General features: G+C 34.9%; 1 protein-coding gene across 2 annotated transcripts in view; it reads left to right on the forward strand.

The window, feature by feature from the left end:
* TMTC3 (transmembrane O-mannosyltransferase targeting cadherins 3) overlaps window positions 1-14,413 on the forward strand; it is a 57,224-nt gene that overhangs the window by 19,677 nt on the left and 23,134 nt on the right. For both annotated transcript variants that reach the window (XM_030938858.1, XM_010371485.2), the window contains exons 7-10: window positions 2,778-3,030; window positions 9,953-10,101; window positions 11,964-12,084; window positions 13,619-13,730. In XM_030938858.1, coding sequence (XP_030794718.1) covers window positions 2,778-3,030; window positions 9,953-10,101; window positions 11,964-12,084; window positions 13,619-13,730 — 635 coding nt within the window. The remainder of the gene's footprint in view (window positions 1-2,777; window positions 3,031-9,952; window positions 10,102-11,963; window positions 12,085-13,618; window positions 13,731-14,413) is intronic.

Genomic DNA, 14,413 nt, shown 5'->3' on the forward strand with positions numbered 1-14,413 from the left:
AAGATTTCTTGTAGCGTGCATACAATTTGGTCTTTTGTTGTTTGGTCAGATAATCTGACTTTTAGATGGGATATATCATGATTTATATTTAATATGATTATTGATATAGTTTGATGGAAATCTGTCATCTTGCTAAAATTGTTTTATCTTTGTCCCATCTATTCTTTGTTCCCTTTTTTTTCTCTTTCCACCTTCATTTGGATCTTTTTTTAATATTTCATTTTATCTCCTTGTTGGCTTATTCGCTATAAATCTTGGTTGTTTTAGTGTTGCTTTAGGGATTTTAGAACATCCTCTGCTTATCACAATTTACCTTCAAGGAATATTCTAATTTTGAATATATATATAAAATGAAAAATATCAGTATATATAGTATAAATATATATAATACACATTTTATATATGTAAGAACTTAGCTTTTGTGCAGTTTGCATATGTTTTCCTTGAACATACATTGCTTTAAGCAATTGTCTTAGAGGAATTTAAATAATAAAAAAGTATTTTACATTAACTATGGAGTCACCATTTCCAGTGTTCTTTATTCCTTTGTTAGGTAAGATTTTTATCTGGTACTATTTTTCCTTTTGCCTGAAGGAATTTTTTTTAGCACTTCTTGATTAAAAATATCTGGTTTTCAAAGATATTTTCTCTGGGTGAAGAATTCTACACTGACTTTTTCATTCAGTATTCTGAAAATGTAAATGTACCGTCTTCTGGCTTATGTTGTTTTCAGTGGGAAAACCTTTATCATTCTTACCACTTTATGCTAATGTATGTTATGTGTATTTTTTTCTATGCCTTTTTTAATATTTCCTCTTTATGATTGTTTCTTATATATTTATGTTTCTTGTGCTTAGTCAAACTGAGCTTCTTGAAATCTGTAGGTTTTAATGTTGTATAAATTTTGGAAAATGTTTAGTCTTCAAATATTTTTGCCATCTTTTCTTTTTTCTCTTTTTCTTGTATGTCACTTAAGTATATTTAAGTTTCTTGAAGTTGTTGCAGTGATGCTCTGTTTTTTCCCCTCAATCTTTTACCATTTTAGTTTGGATAGTTTCTTTTGCTATATCAAGTTCACTAGTCTTTTTTCCGCAATATCTAATCTACCCTTCATTTCATCTAATTATTTCTTACCTATGAATCTGTTTTCATCTTCAGAAGGAAGTCTGATTTGAGTCTTCTTTTGTATCTTCTATATCTCTACATGTTCTATTGCTTTAATGTCCTTGCCTACTAATGTCATTCCTTGGTCAGTTTTTATCAAATAAATTTTCTCTTCATTATAGGTTGTATTTCTCTGCTTCTTTGCATTCCCAGTAATTGTTGAACAGATACCATTTGTGAATTTTACCTTAATGTATTCTATAACTTTTGAGTTTTATTCTGGAATGCATTTAAGTTACTTGGAAAATGTTTTATCTTTCACTCTTAGTTTTCTTCTTCTATTTTTTTGAGATGGAGTTTCGCTCTTGTTGCCCAGGGCTGGAGTACAATGGCGCGATCTCAGCTCACCGCAACCTCCACCTCCCAGGTTCAAGCGATTCTCCTGCCTCAGCCTACTGAGTAGCTGAGATTACAGGCACGCGCCACCACGCCCGGCTTTTTGTATTTTTAGTAGAGACAGGGTTTCTCCATATTGGTCAGGCTGGTCTGGAACTCCGGACTTCAGGTGATCCGCCCACCTTGACCTCCCAAAGTGCTGGGATTATAGGCGTGAGCCACCACACCCAGCCCAGTCTTGCTTTTAAGCTTTGTTTTGTGGAACCACATCAGCATTTAGGATAAGACTAATTTCACTTCACTACTGATGCAAGATCTTTTTGACTATTCGATGTGAACTGTAAATTATGATTTATTATTTTTATCTGAAAAAATATGTAAGTTGTGAGATTCCATATGAAAATTTTGAAATGATATTGTTTGTTCAAATAGTATTTATTTTTATCAGATATTTGGTATGTTTTTAGAAAATCAAGTCAAATAAGTGATAGTAGTTGATTTTTCATTGGCTTACTCATTTTAAAATGAGAAAATGGGTCTTTTAAGTACTATGTATTATAGCCAACAAAATTTAGAACACAGACTAAACTAATGAAATGTATATATGTCATGGCCTGGGAATAGATAAACTATGGTATAAGTTTATGTTAGTATTTACTAAGAGAAAAAGTAGAACACAAATTGTTATATAGGCCTACACAGTTACTACTTTGTACTAGAAGTTTGGTTTTTAGCTTCCTAGGAGTCAAAGAGGGAAGAAAGCTTCTAGGTGATATGGTTTTCTCTCTCCATGATAGGAGAAAAATATACTAATTTTTTCCAGGAAGCATAATTTTTAATTAACATTTAGCTCTAAAAGAAATGTCTCATGTAGGAAAGCATTGGTGAATGTTTTCAAAAGTGATTCATACAACACATACAATAAATCTTATACAACTTTTTGTTACTACTTTTAATCAAAAGGTTTAATGGAACACTTTTGCAGTATTGTAATATTATAGGATGCATGTCTGAATTATTCTAATAATAAACAGACATGGATGACCTGCTTGCCTTTCAAATAGTCCTTCATAAATATCACTTCTCTGAAGTAGATATTTCATAAAGTTTTGATAGTTTGAACTCTAGCAAGAGTCTGAGTTACACATAACATTTATCTGTGTCTTCTGTTTAAAAAGATGATATATAAAATGTTTATTGTTTAGTGTTTTATTTATGTAAATAAATCTGTATTTTAAAAGTTTTATTGGTAATCATTTTTTAAATCCTTTATACAGGTTTGATAACCCAGCTGCTGTAAGCCCAACTCCTACAAGGCAACTGACTTTTAACTACCTCCTTCCTGTGAATGCTTGGCTTTTATTAAATCCTTCGGAGCTCTGCTGTGATTGGACCATGGGAACAATACCACTTATAGAGTCATTACTAGATATTCGAAATCTGGCCACATTTACTTTCTTTTGTTTTCTGGGGACTTTGGGATTATTCAGTCTCAGATACTCTGGTGATTCCTCCAAGACTGTTTTAATGGTAAGAAACTTTTCTTAACTTTTCAAATGATGTTACATTCAGTTGAATAAGTAAGAAACTACATTTAATTCAGCAAAAGCATATTTTTAGAAGCATTCCTTCCTTTGTTCAACAGCATCCCAATTTATAAAGGTATTTCAGTTATCCCAAAATTCGCAGTTAATTTGCAGGCATAATTTGACATATGTTCAGCACATAAAATATTTCTTACCTTTATCCAACTAAATTATATGCTTTTTGAAGAAATTGATTATACTGTATTTTATTTGTTTTCTTGGCACAGAGAACAATGTCATGTAAGATACACAACTAGCAATACAGAGCTTTTCAGTTCTCATGAGCAAGGTGGTTTTTATTACTCCTTTAGGTAGCTTTTACTATGTTCAGAGAACTCTGATTATTTGAAAAGTTTGTGTGTGTGTGTGTGTGTGTGTGTGTGTGTGTGTATGTGTGGTTATTTTTCTGTACTTTTTTTTTTTTTTTTTTAATTTTCTTACCCTGCCTCATTTCATACTCGTAAGGGTTCTGTTTTCTCTTGCTTTTAATTATTAAAGACAGGCCCGGGCGTTGGCTCATGCCTATGATCCCAGCATTTTGAGAGGCCAAGGCAAGTCGATCATTTGAGGCCAGGAGTTCAAGACCAACCTGGTCAACCTGGTGAAACTCTCGTCTCTACTAAAAATACAAAAATTTGCTGGACGTGGTGGTGGGTGCCTGTAATCCCAGCCACTCAGGAGGCTGAGGCACAAGAATCACTTGAACCAGGGAGGTGGAATTTGCAGTGAGCCAAGATTGCTCCACTGCACTCTAGTCTGTGTGACAGAGCAATACTCTGTCTCAAAAAAATAAAAATAAAAATTTATTGAAGACAATAGTATATTTTCTCAGGCATTTATTATATGTCAGAAAGTATGTTTAATGAATTGCAGATACATAATTTTTTGCTGTGGCCACTAGATTGATTTATTCATTCAATTAAAAACAGACTGTACCCTTCGTACATTACAGCATTTTAGGCACTGAGGTTTTGATAGTAAATACACAATTCACGTTTCCAGAGAACTTACATTCTAGAGAAATTTGAATGAGATACAGAATAGATTGAAAGATTGTGTTTTCTATTATCCTTGAACATGTTTGCGTTACTGTTGAAACATCCCATTGGACATTTTGAACAGCGCTTTTTGTCTGGAGTTCATAGAAGATACTTAAGCTACACATAGAAATTTTATTCATTAACATAGAGGTGGTAATTGAAACCAGGATGTAGATAAGGTGGACTGTAGATGAGGTTATAGAGCAGCCTTTCTCAACTGGGGTTTTGCCAGTTCTGTCCAAGATGGTAGCTGTTAACATTCTAGATGCACAGAAGTTCACTCATACTCATAATGGAAGCCTTAGAGTATTTGGTGTTAATTCTCCCCAGGAAACAGTTGAGTGGGCTAAATACAGTGAAAAGAGAAGACATCTACAACTAGGTCTTGAGAAACTCCTATATTTAGATGTTGAAGAGAAGGATCCTAAATGGGAGATATATCAAATGAAGAGAAAGGTAGGAAAGTGTATTAAGAAAGACCAAACGGTTAACACTAACAGATGCTCTTGAAGGAGAAAGATCTAGAATCTGTTGGATTGGACCTCTTTTAGTCTGTAGTTACTTAAAGGAAATCTGTTTCTGTGCAGTGAGTGATTTGATAAGAAAGTGAAGAGAGCTAGTATAGATAACCTGTAGGAATAAGTTAACTTTGACTGTTTCAAAGGATGGGATAAACTTGATTTATTTCCTACCTAAGTAAGGGAAGACTATGCTGGTCAGGCAGTGGTTTCAAGTATAACAGACTGCTAATCTTATGTAGGGCTTGGGGGAAGCATTGAGATCTGGCATTGGTAGACCTTCAGAGGTAGGAGGGAGTGATGTCAGGGAGATATTGTTGATTGGTTGGCATATAGAAGCATTTTTATTGGAGTACTCAGCTACTCAGCTGACTTTTAGAAGAATGCGGATATCCCTGATGGGTTGGCTTGCAGGAACATATTTATTAAGTTGAAATGTTGATTGGTTAAGTGGTGGACTTAAGTTGATTAGTTAAGCAGGCTACTTGATACTATGGCAACAAAATCTTTCCTAAGATCATGGGAACTTGTTTTGTACCTGAGGTATGTAACGAATAGGGAAGGTAGCTTAAAAGATGTATTGTTAAAGATGTTTAAGGCTGGAGAGACGAGAGCATGTTTAAATATAGATAGGAAGAATACAGTTGATTAGAAAGTAGTTAATAAATTAGAGAACGGATAATTGTTAGTGAAGTTTATGAGGAGCAGGAGATACGGAGCACAGGTTTGGCCTGAGATAGAAGAGATACCCCTTATGTTACAAGAAGAAAGAAAATGAATGTGGATGTTAGTAGGTTTAGCAGCAGGAAATTGAAGAAATTCTTGTTTTATGGCTTTAGCTTTTCCCTGTAAATTAGGAAATGTAGTTGCCTGCTAAAAGTGGCATGAGTCAACAGTTTGAGAAAAGTAATGAAAATTCAAAGCAGTCAAGAAGAGTGGAACTTTCGGCCAGGCGCGGTGGCTCAAGCCTGTAATCCCAGCACTTTGGGAGGCCAAGACGGGCGGATCACGAGGTCAGGAGATTGAGACCATCCTGGCTAACACGGTGAAACCCCGTCTCTACTAAAAAATACAAAAAACTAGCCAGGCTAGGTGGCGGGCGCCTATAGTCCCAGCTACTCGGGAGGCTGAGGCAGGAGCATGGCGTAAACCCGGGAGGTGGAGCTTCCAGTAAGCTGAGATCCAGCCACTGCACTCCAGCCTGGGTGACAGAGGGAGACTCGGTCTCAAAAAAAAAAAAAAAAAAAAAAAAAGGCCGGGCGCAGTGGCTCAAGCCTGTAATACCAGCACTTTGGGAGGCCGAGAGGGGCGGATCACGAGGTCACAAGATCAAGACTATCCTGGCTAACAGGGTGAAACCCCGTCTCTACTAAAAAAATACAAAAAACTGGCTGGGCGCGGTGGCTCAAGCCTGTAATCCCAGCACTTTGGGAGGCCGAGACGGGCGGATCACGAGGTCAGGAGATCAAGACCATCCTGGCGAACATGGTGAAACCCCGTCTCTACTAAAAAATACAAAAAACTAGCCGGGCGAGGTGGCAGGCGCCTGTAGTCCCAGCTACTCGGGAGGCTGAGGCGGGAGAATGGCGTAAACCCAGGAGGCGGAGCTTGCAGTGAGCTGAGATCGGGCCACTGCACTCCAGCCTGGGCGACAGAGTGAGACTCCGTCTCAAAAAAAAAAAAAAAAAATACAAAAAAATAGTCGGGCGAGGTGGCGGGTGCCTGTAGTCCCAGCTACTGGGGAGGCTGAGGCAGGAGAATGGCGTGAACCCGGGAGGCGGAGCTTGCAGTGAGCTGAGATCCGGCCACTGCACTCCAGCCTGGGCGACAGAGCAAGACTCCGTCTCAAAAAAAAAAAGAGTGGGACTTTCCAGAGAAACCTAGAAATCCTAAACAGTCTTAAGGATAAATTTGAACTTGATGCTCATGCTTTTATGACAGTGTTAATCTGTTCAGCTTAGGGACTTTCTCTGGCAGCGCATTGCCACTCTGATAAATACAGACAAAAGAAATAAATGGTAGAATACATCCAAAGCTGGAGTTTTGCTAAAAGAAAGTTTAAAAAAAGGAGAGGTAGGGGAATTAAGGTTTCACCAAATAAAATAATGGTGCATGTAATGTAAACTGAATTTAAAATGCATATAAAAATGGAACAGCTGTGACCTTAAGCATAACTTTACTTTCGGTATAGTCCTAATAAATGTGCTTTTTTTTATGGTGATATTTTCTGAAGATCTCTGGAGGGGGTAAGTAGAACAAAGGAGTACCTACCAAGGACCAGATACCATCTTATGCACTTATTAGATAAGATGTCATATATTTGTCAACAGCAAAATGTAAGTCGTTATTAATCCCCATTTTGTTTGTAAAGAACTAACTGGGTTCAGTGGCTCATGCCTGTAATCCCAGTGCCTTGGGAGACAGAAATGGGAAGATCAATGGAGGCCAGGAGTTTGAGACAAGCCTGGGCAAGACAGTGAGATCCCATCTCTAATTTTTTTTTTTTTTTTAATTAGCCAGGCATGGTAGTGCATACCTGTAGTCCTAGGTGCTTGGGAAGCTGAGGCAGGAGGATTGCTTGAGCCCAAGAGTTCAGGGATGCAAGTAGACTATGATCATGCCACTATACTGTATCCTGCATGACAGACAAGACCCTGTCAAAAAAAAAAAAAAAAAAGGGGAAGAAGAAGAAAAGAAAGAAAGACTCTTGAGGTGACTGGGTGGTTTCCCTTATGTAGGAAATGAGAAGTAAAGCAGATTTGTCTTGAACTCTTTGCTCTATCTACTAATATCCTAACATTTAAGGACAGTTTATATTACTGGAAGAAGAAAATTAAAAGATAGTGATAGTTAACTAGGTTGACATACATTATTAGAGAGCATATTAGGACTTGTGAATAAGTTAATCATTAGAGAACCTATAGATTTTTCCTGAGAGATTTTTTTTTTTTTTTTGTATAGCTTATGCATCAGTCTGCAATACACTTTTGGGTGAATTTAACACTTAATTCCTTCAAATGAAATTGCCTTAGGGCGGCCATGAATTAATAAGTAAAATTTTTTTTCAGTGAACTACATATATATTCAGGAACTTTATCTGTTTCACATTTTTTGTCAAGCATCTCTGGGAAATGGAAAGTGAATTCTATGTACTCTTAGTTGCTCTTACCTTTTTGATTTAAAAAAACTGAAGTGTCAGACCTACAAATTGGTATGATGGTGACCAGTTTGATGGTAGTGATTTTCCTCAGATTCAGTGTTGCCTTAATACAAATCATTAATGTGTGAACATTTGTGGAGAGAGTGTTTTTTTCAATGTATATACCTCTGTATTTCACAAATTAAGTCAAATAGAAAAAAAAAGACATTCTTTCACCTTAGCCCATTAGAAGAGTCTCAAACTTGTGAAGCTAAAGGTTTAACTTGTTTATTCAATTAGGTACTATAAAACAAATCACGGTAACAAAATATGGAAGCAGATGTCCATAGAAACAGATTTCCTAAAAGTGACCAAACTTATTTCCTTCACAAGCTATTTATGTGCTAGTGTTTTGTGGGTGTGTAATGTGGAAACCACATGTCATCCCATTTTCAGAATGGTAAGAAATCTAAACATTTTTATGATGTTTCATTTCATTGTTCAGTGTTATATCAATAATTTTAGAAATTCTTATAGAATGAAAGACTGTTGATTTAAAGGGGGACAGTTTTATTTTTATGCATACACCAAGCTTCTAGTTAAATATATTTAACCTTTCAGGATGTTATGTGAAGTAATGCTAAGGTACAGTAGTCTGCTGTCTTGTCTGAACAACACCTGATTTCGTTCCCTCAGTTTCCAATATCATGCGGTTCCTTAAAGTAGTAAAGTTGTAAAAATTGACATGTTTAGCTTTTTTTTAATCAGCCTTTGTGGTTTTGATTTGTTGAAAAACCTATTAGCATATTTCATTATCATCTTATTTTTACCACATGTACATAGTTAGATGTGTAAAATGTTTATTTGTTTAATTTATATTCCTCCTAACTGAAGTTTTATGCCTTTTACCAACCTTTCCCCATCCTTCTCCCTCCAACCCTGGTGACCACCATTTACTCTACTTCTGTGAGTTCAACTTTTACAAATTCTGCATACAAGTGAGATCATGTGTTATTTGTATTTCTGTGGCTGGCTGATTTCTATTAACATGGTGTCCTCCGGTTTTATCCATGTCAAAATGACAGGATTTCCTCTATTTTAAGGCTAAATAGTATTCCAAAGTGTATATATACCACATTTTTTTCATCCAGTAATATGTTGATGGATACTTAGGTTGTTCCCATATCTTGGCTATTGTAAATTGAATAATGCTGCAATGAACAGGGGAGGTCAGATCTCTCTTCGACATACTGATTTAATTTCCTTTGGATCTATACCCAGTAGTGAGGATGCTGGATCACGTGGTAGTTCTATTTTTAATTTTTTGAGGAGTCTCCATAATGTTTGCCTAATGGCAATGCTAAATTACATCCTACTAACACTGTGCAAGTGCTTCCTTTACGTTCTTGCCAACATTTGTTATCTTTTGCCTTTTTGATAATAGCCATTCTTACAGGTGTGAGATGATATCTCATTGTGGTTTTAATTTTCACTTCCCTAATGATAGTGATGTTGAACATTTATATACTTGTTGGCCATTGGCATGTTGTCTTCTGAGGAATATCTATTTAGCTTCTTTGCCCATTTTTTAAATTGGGTTGTTTTCTTACGATTGAGTTGTTTGAGTGTGTTATTTTAGATACAATTTCAAAAAGTACTTTCACTTTTTATTTAACTGGATGAACCTTTATCGTTTAATTTTTGCTTAAAGATGTGAATATTTACATTAATTAAAGTTTTTATATTTTACTACACAAGCATATTTTTTACAGAAAACCAGTGAGATATAGCTAATTATGCTTCTCAAATTTAAAATGCTGTAATGGTTTAGATTTTAATTTCAAGGAGTAATCACTCCCAAGCACACCTAGAAATCTTGTTTTCGAAGAAAGTTCATAGATATCTTGTAATTATAACTTCTAGAATTCAAGATTTCCATTTCACCTTGCTTACATACATCCTGATGTTTGTTAATGCCTAAGTTGCCTTCTTTATGTTTAAATTAATATTCTTCACAGTATTATTAAAAATAATTTACCAGTACACTATTCAAATTAAATGATAAAATATTTGAATTCGAGTATCAGATGCCCATATAGTTCTTAATTTATTATAAATTATTATAAATTATTAAATCTTTTTTTTTTTTTTTTTTTTTTTTTTTTGTAGGCGCTTTGTTTAATGGCCTTACCATTTATTCCTGCATCGAACCTTTTTTTTCCAGTTGGATTTGTTGTTGCCGAGCGAGTATTATATGTTCCCAGCATGGGATTCTGTATTTTGGTAGCTCATGGATGGCAGAAAATATCAACAAAAAGGTGAATTTAAATGTCAGTTCATGTAATGCTTACTATGGAATTAAGTGTGACACATTTTAAAATTTAAGTATTTAGTTCAGTTTTCTAAGTCATGCTTTTGTATCTTTTGGTTTTTCATCTCCTTAATCTCCACATTTGTCTTGTAAGACAAGTTAGGAAAGCTCCACAGCACCTACTTATTCTGTGTTCTTCCCCATATTTATGCAATCTGATTTTACAGCCTGAGACAGAACAACCTTTGAGTCAGACCCAAATGAAAACAAGGATGTTACTGAGAATAAAGTCACAAATGACCATTGCCACTTCCATATTCAGTGAACTAAGATAATAGTCATCCTACTTAAGTGAGTTGTATTGAGTTAATATATATAAAATTCATATGGTAAGCAATCTGTAATTTTTTGCTATCATCACTATCTTCGTTATAATCTTGGTATCCTAGTTGCCTCAGACTAACAGTTAAGGAACAGCGTAGTCACACTATATATGCTTAGGAATTATCATTGTTATAGTTATTATCTCATTGTATACTTAAGCTGTGGCACTAAAATTATCAAATCAAGCAAATTGTTAAAGGTCAAGTAATACTGATGTAATAATATTAACTTTGAATTTGCAACTTGAAAAAGAAATAGTCACTTCTTTCACTTTCCCATTTTCTAGTCACCCCTCACCCGACAGAATTCTGACTTCTCTCCACTTCACCCTTAAACATACAACAAAGTACCTCCTAGTAGCTAAACTAAGTCAGCTCTTTTAATTTAAAATTCATTTCCCTAGTGTCTGTAAAAAGTGTTTCTCTTGATTAATTCTTCTGGCTGTACCTGCTCTTTGAATATTTACATTTTTCAAAGTCTTATAGCCACTTTTTTCACACTGCATGTGTTCCACAGATAATCTCATCCATGTCTGCAATTTTTTATTGCCATCTACCAAACCTTTTCTCTTAGCTTCTACCCATATATCCATTTATAATCACTACCCATTTTTGAATGCCTGCCATGTACCAAGGACCATGATAAACACTTTAGATTTGTTTTCTCATTTAATCTTGACACTTCTTAAGTCTATTTTGCAGATGTGAACATTGAAGCCATATTACCCAAGATCACACAGCTAGTAAATAACAGTCTTGTTTCAGATTTACATCTGACTGCTTCTAATGACCATGTTCTTTTTCATCCATACTCATGTGTCCTAGTTAAGTGGATCTATCAAAATGAAAGAAATTAAACCATGTTATAGGAACAAAAACACAGACTCAGAGACTATTAATACTAAACAAGATAATAAAGATTATAGGTGAGGAATTGAGCCTTCAAATAATTAACCTAAAGTTGTATAAGTAATTTGCCTCTGTTTAATGAAGAGTCACTTTTACTATGCCTTTTAATAGACAGTTCTAGCTTTACAGTAGAGAAATAAAGAATATCATGATACTCTTGGTATAAATTGTAAGCAAAACATTTTCAAATGTGACCAGTGGTAAGGTTGACCAAACCTTTCTAAACTCAGTTAAGAGTACTCAGTTGTAGAAAATGGCACAAAGGACTGTAAATGTAAAAAGTCACATTTAAAAATTGGTTTTATCCATCTGTAATCATTTAATTTAAACAGAACTTTTGAAATATAGCCAATATTAGCATATATAATGCAGTTGACTGGAAGGTCATATTCACAATATTTAATTTTTTTGGTGGTGTGTCCTCTAAAGTTGGGTGATCATTAGAATGAATTAGAATAAATTCACATCTGATATTTTAGGAGCATTTAAGATACTTCTTACCTCTGTTCTAAAACGTAAAATGCTTTTGGTGATGAAGACAATTTTTTTTTTGTTTTGCTTTTTTTCTCTTAAACAGTGTGTTTAAAAAGCTATCCTGGATTTGTCTGTCTATGGTGATACTCACTCATTCCTTGAAAACATTCCACAGAAATTGGGATTGGGAGTCTGAATATACTTTGTTTATGTCAGCCTTGAAGGTAAAGTGTTGTTCAGAATGACAGGAAAGTATGTCATCAGTGATTTCTTGGAACAATTTCTAAGCTGTTTTAACTTTGTTTTTAATGAGACATTTAACAGTCAAGATTAAGTACTTCACGAAAAGATTAATGAAAATAATTTGTTGTTTAATATATGCCATAACCAAATGCTCTGAATAATACTTAGCTATATGCCCAAAGCATATATGATAATTCCCTAAATGCTATACAGTTATTGGAAGCTCAAATGACACAATGTTTAAATCAGAATACTATATTTCATTAGTTCTAAAGGTGCTCATTTTTTTCCTTTTTTATATCTCTGAAATCAAATAAGTCTTAGAGTGAAAAGCATCTTAAATTAGTGGCCTTTTTTCTTTCTTAATGGTACTTAAAATAATGGTGAGTTTTATAATTGATGACATCAATTCAATAAAATAAAATGCACAGAAAAAAAAAAAAAAAAAAAAAAAAGGTACCCAACGATGTGGAAAATAACCAGTGGTTACAATACTATCAGAAAGATAAGCATTGGCAGAAAGGAAGGACATAAGATTGTCCTGTAGAATGTACCTTATAAATTGGAAAAAGGTCTTTGAAAAAACAAAAATCTGTTTTCTTTAAAGGTTATCAGCAAAGATGTTTTCAAGCTCTCCCTTACCAGTACCCCTCTTCAGATACCTGAATTTTTACTTCCTTTGGACTATTTCTTAACTCTTCGTTGTTTAGCTTTATTGGATTGCCACCTCATTCCAGTAGTCTGTGTGACTTCTTGATTCCACATCTACTTAAGATCAGATGACTCTCTTCTTATACAACTCAGTAACTCTACTCTCTCTCCCAGCTCAGAAGTCTGCCAACAAGTGAGACCTCATTACTATGCTTATTAAACCATACTCCTAGGATACCAGTGGAGCCCCATAATTTTCCAGAATTTTGCTTATACTCACTCCCAGAACAGTGGTTGGAACCTGTAGCCACAACCGCTGCAATTAGTTCCTTGGCTAGGTGTCATCTATCTGCAAGAACACCACAGCAATCTGTGAACTTTGAAAACACAGATTGACTCAGAGCTTTAATCTCAGGGTTTCTGTTACCATAATGGACTACATAAATAACTTTAAATATGTCAAGTCTAAAAATAAGTCATCAGTGCAACATTTAAACATATTCTCATGTTCCAGTGCTTTTGCTCCTAAAAATACAAACGGTAGAGCAGAAGTTTTGAAACATCACTGTGGTTTCATCAAATAACGTTTTCAGTAAAATGTTAATATATAACATGAATGAAATAAGACTGTTACGGTTTTAGCATGTTGGTGTTCAGGTGCAGGGAGAGTAAATTTGGTGAAGCAGTCTTTATTTGATTCCTGTGTCATCCCCAGAGACATTTCCATAGAACATTATTTTCTTAATAATATTAATTATTAATTATTTTCTTAATAATATTTCCTTAATAATTTCCAAAGAAATATTTGTATGGAGTCATATTTTTTTTAATTGTAACTTATTTCTATCTGTGCTTGTATTTAAGGTAAATAAAAATAATGCCAAACTATGGAATAATGTGGGTCATGCTCTGGAAAATGAAAAGAACTTTGAGAGAGCTTTGAAATACTTCCTACAGGCTACCCATGTTCAGCCAGGTAAGCATTATTAACTAATAAATTCATGAATTTGATTTTTAATGTTTTGATTATCCTTGGGGGAAATAAGATAGAGTTTATTTACTAGCTTTATTCTAAGTGACTTGAATACTAGAGTTCAGTGCTTGCTTATTTTGAACTGGATTACATGTACTAGCCACTTAATATCAGACTGATACCTGTATTCAGTATCTGTATTCCCTGATAGTTCACACCTGTATTCCCAGCACTTCGGGAGGCTGACACAGGAGGGTCAGTTGAGCCCAGGAGTTCATGACCAGCCTGGGCAACAAAGCAAGATCTTGTCTCTACAAAATAAAAATTAAAAAATTAGCCAGGCATGGTAGTGTGGGCATGCAGTCTCGGCTACTTGGGAGGCTCAGGTAGGAGGATTCCTTGAGCCCAGGAGTTCAAGGCTGCAGTGAGCTATGATCACATGATTATACCACTGCACTCCAGCCTGGGTGACAGAGTGAGACTCTGTCTCAAAACAAACAAAAACATTTATGGGTTTTTTTCTTAACATAGAGTTGTTGGATGGCATGGATATGGATGAGCAATTTTGATGGAATGATGGGTACAAAAGCCTGATGGTAGTGAGCTTAAGAGAGTGGGTAAAGAATAATTGGATACAGTTCATATAGAAAACTCTTTTGAAGGGTGTTGATAAGAAATGGTGGCAG

The sequence above is a fragment of the Rhinopithecus roxellana genome, chromosome 10, assembly GCF_007565055.1.
Source record: "Rhinopithecus roxellana isolate Shanxi Qingling chromosome 10, ASM756505v1, whole genome shotgun sequence".
Classification (NCBI taxonomy): domain Eukaryota; kingdom Metazoa; phylum Chordata; class Mammalia; order Primates; family Cercopithecidae; genus Rhinopithecus; species Rhinopithecus roxellana.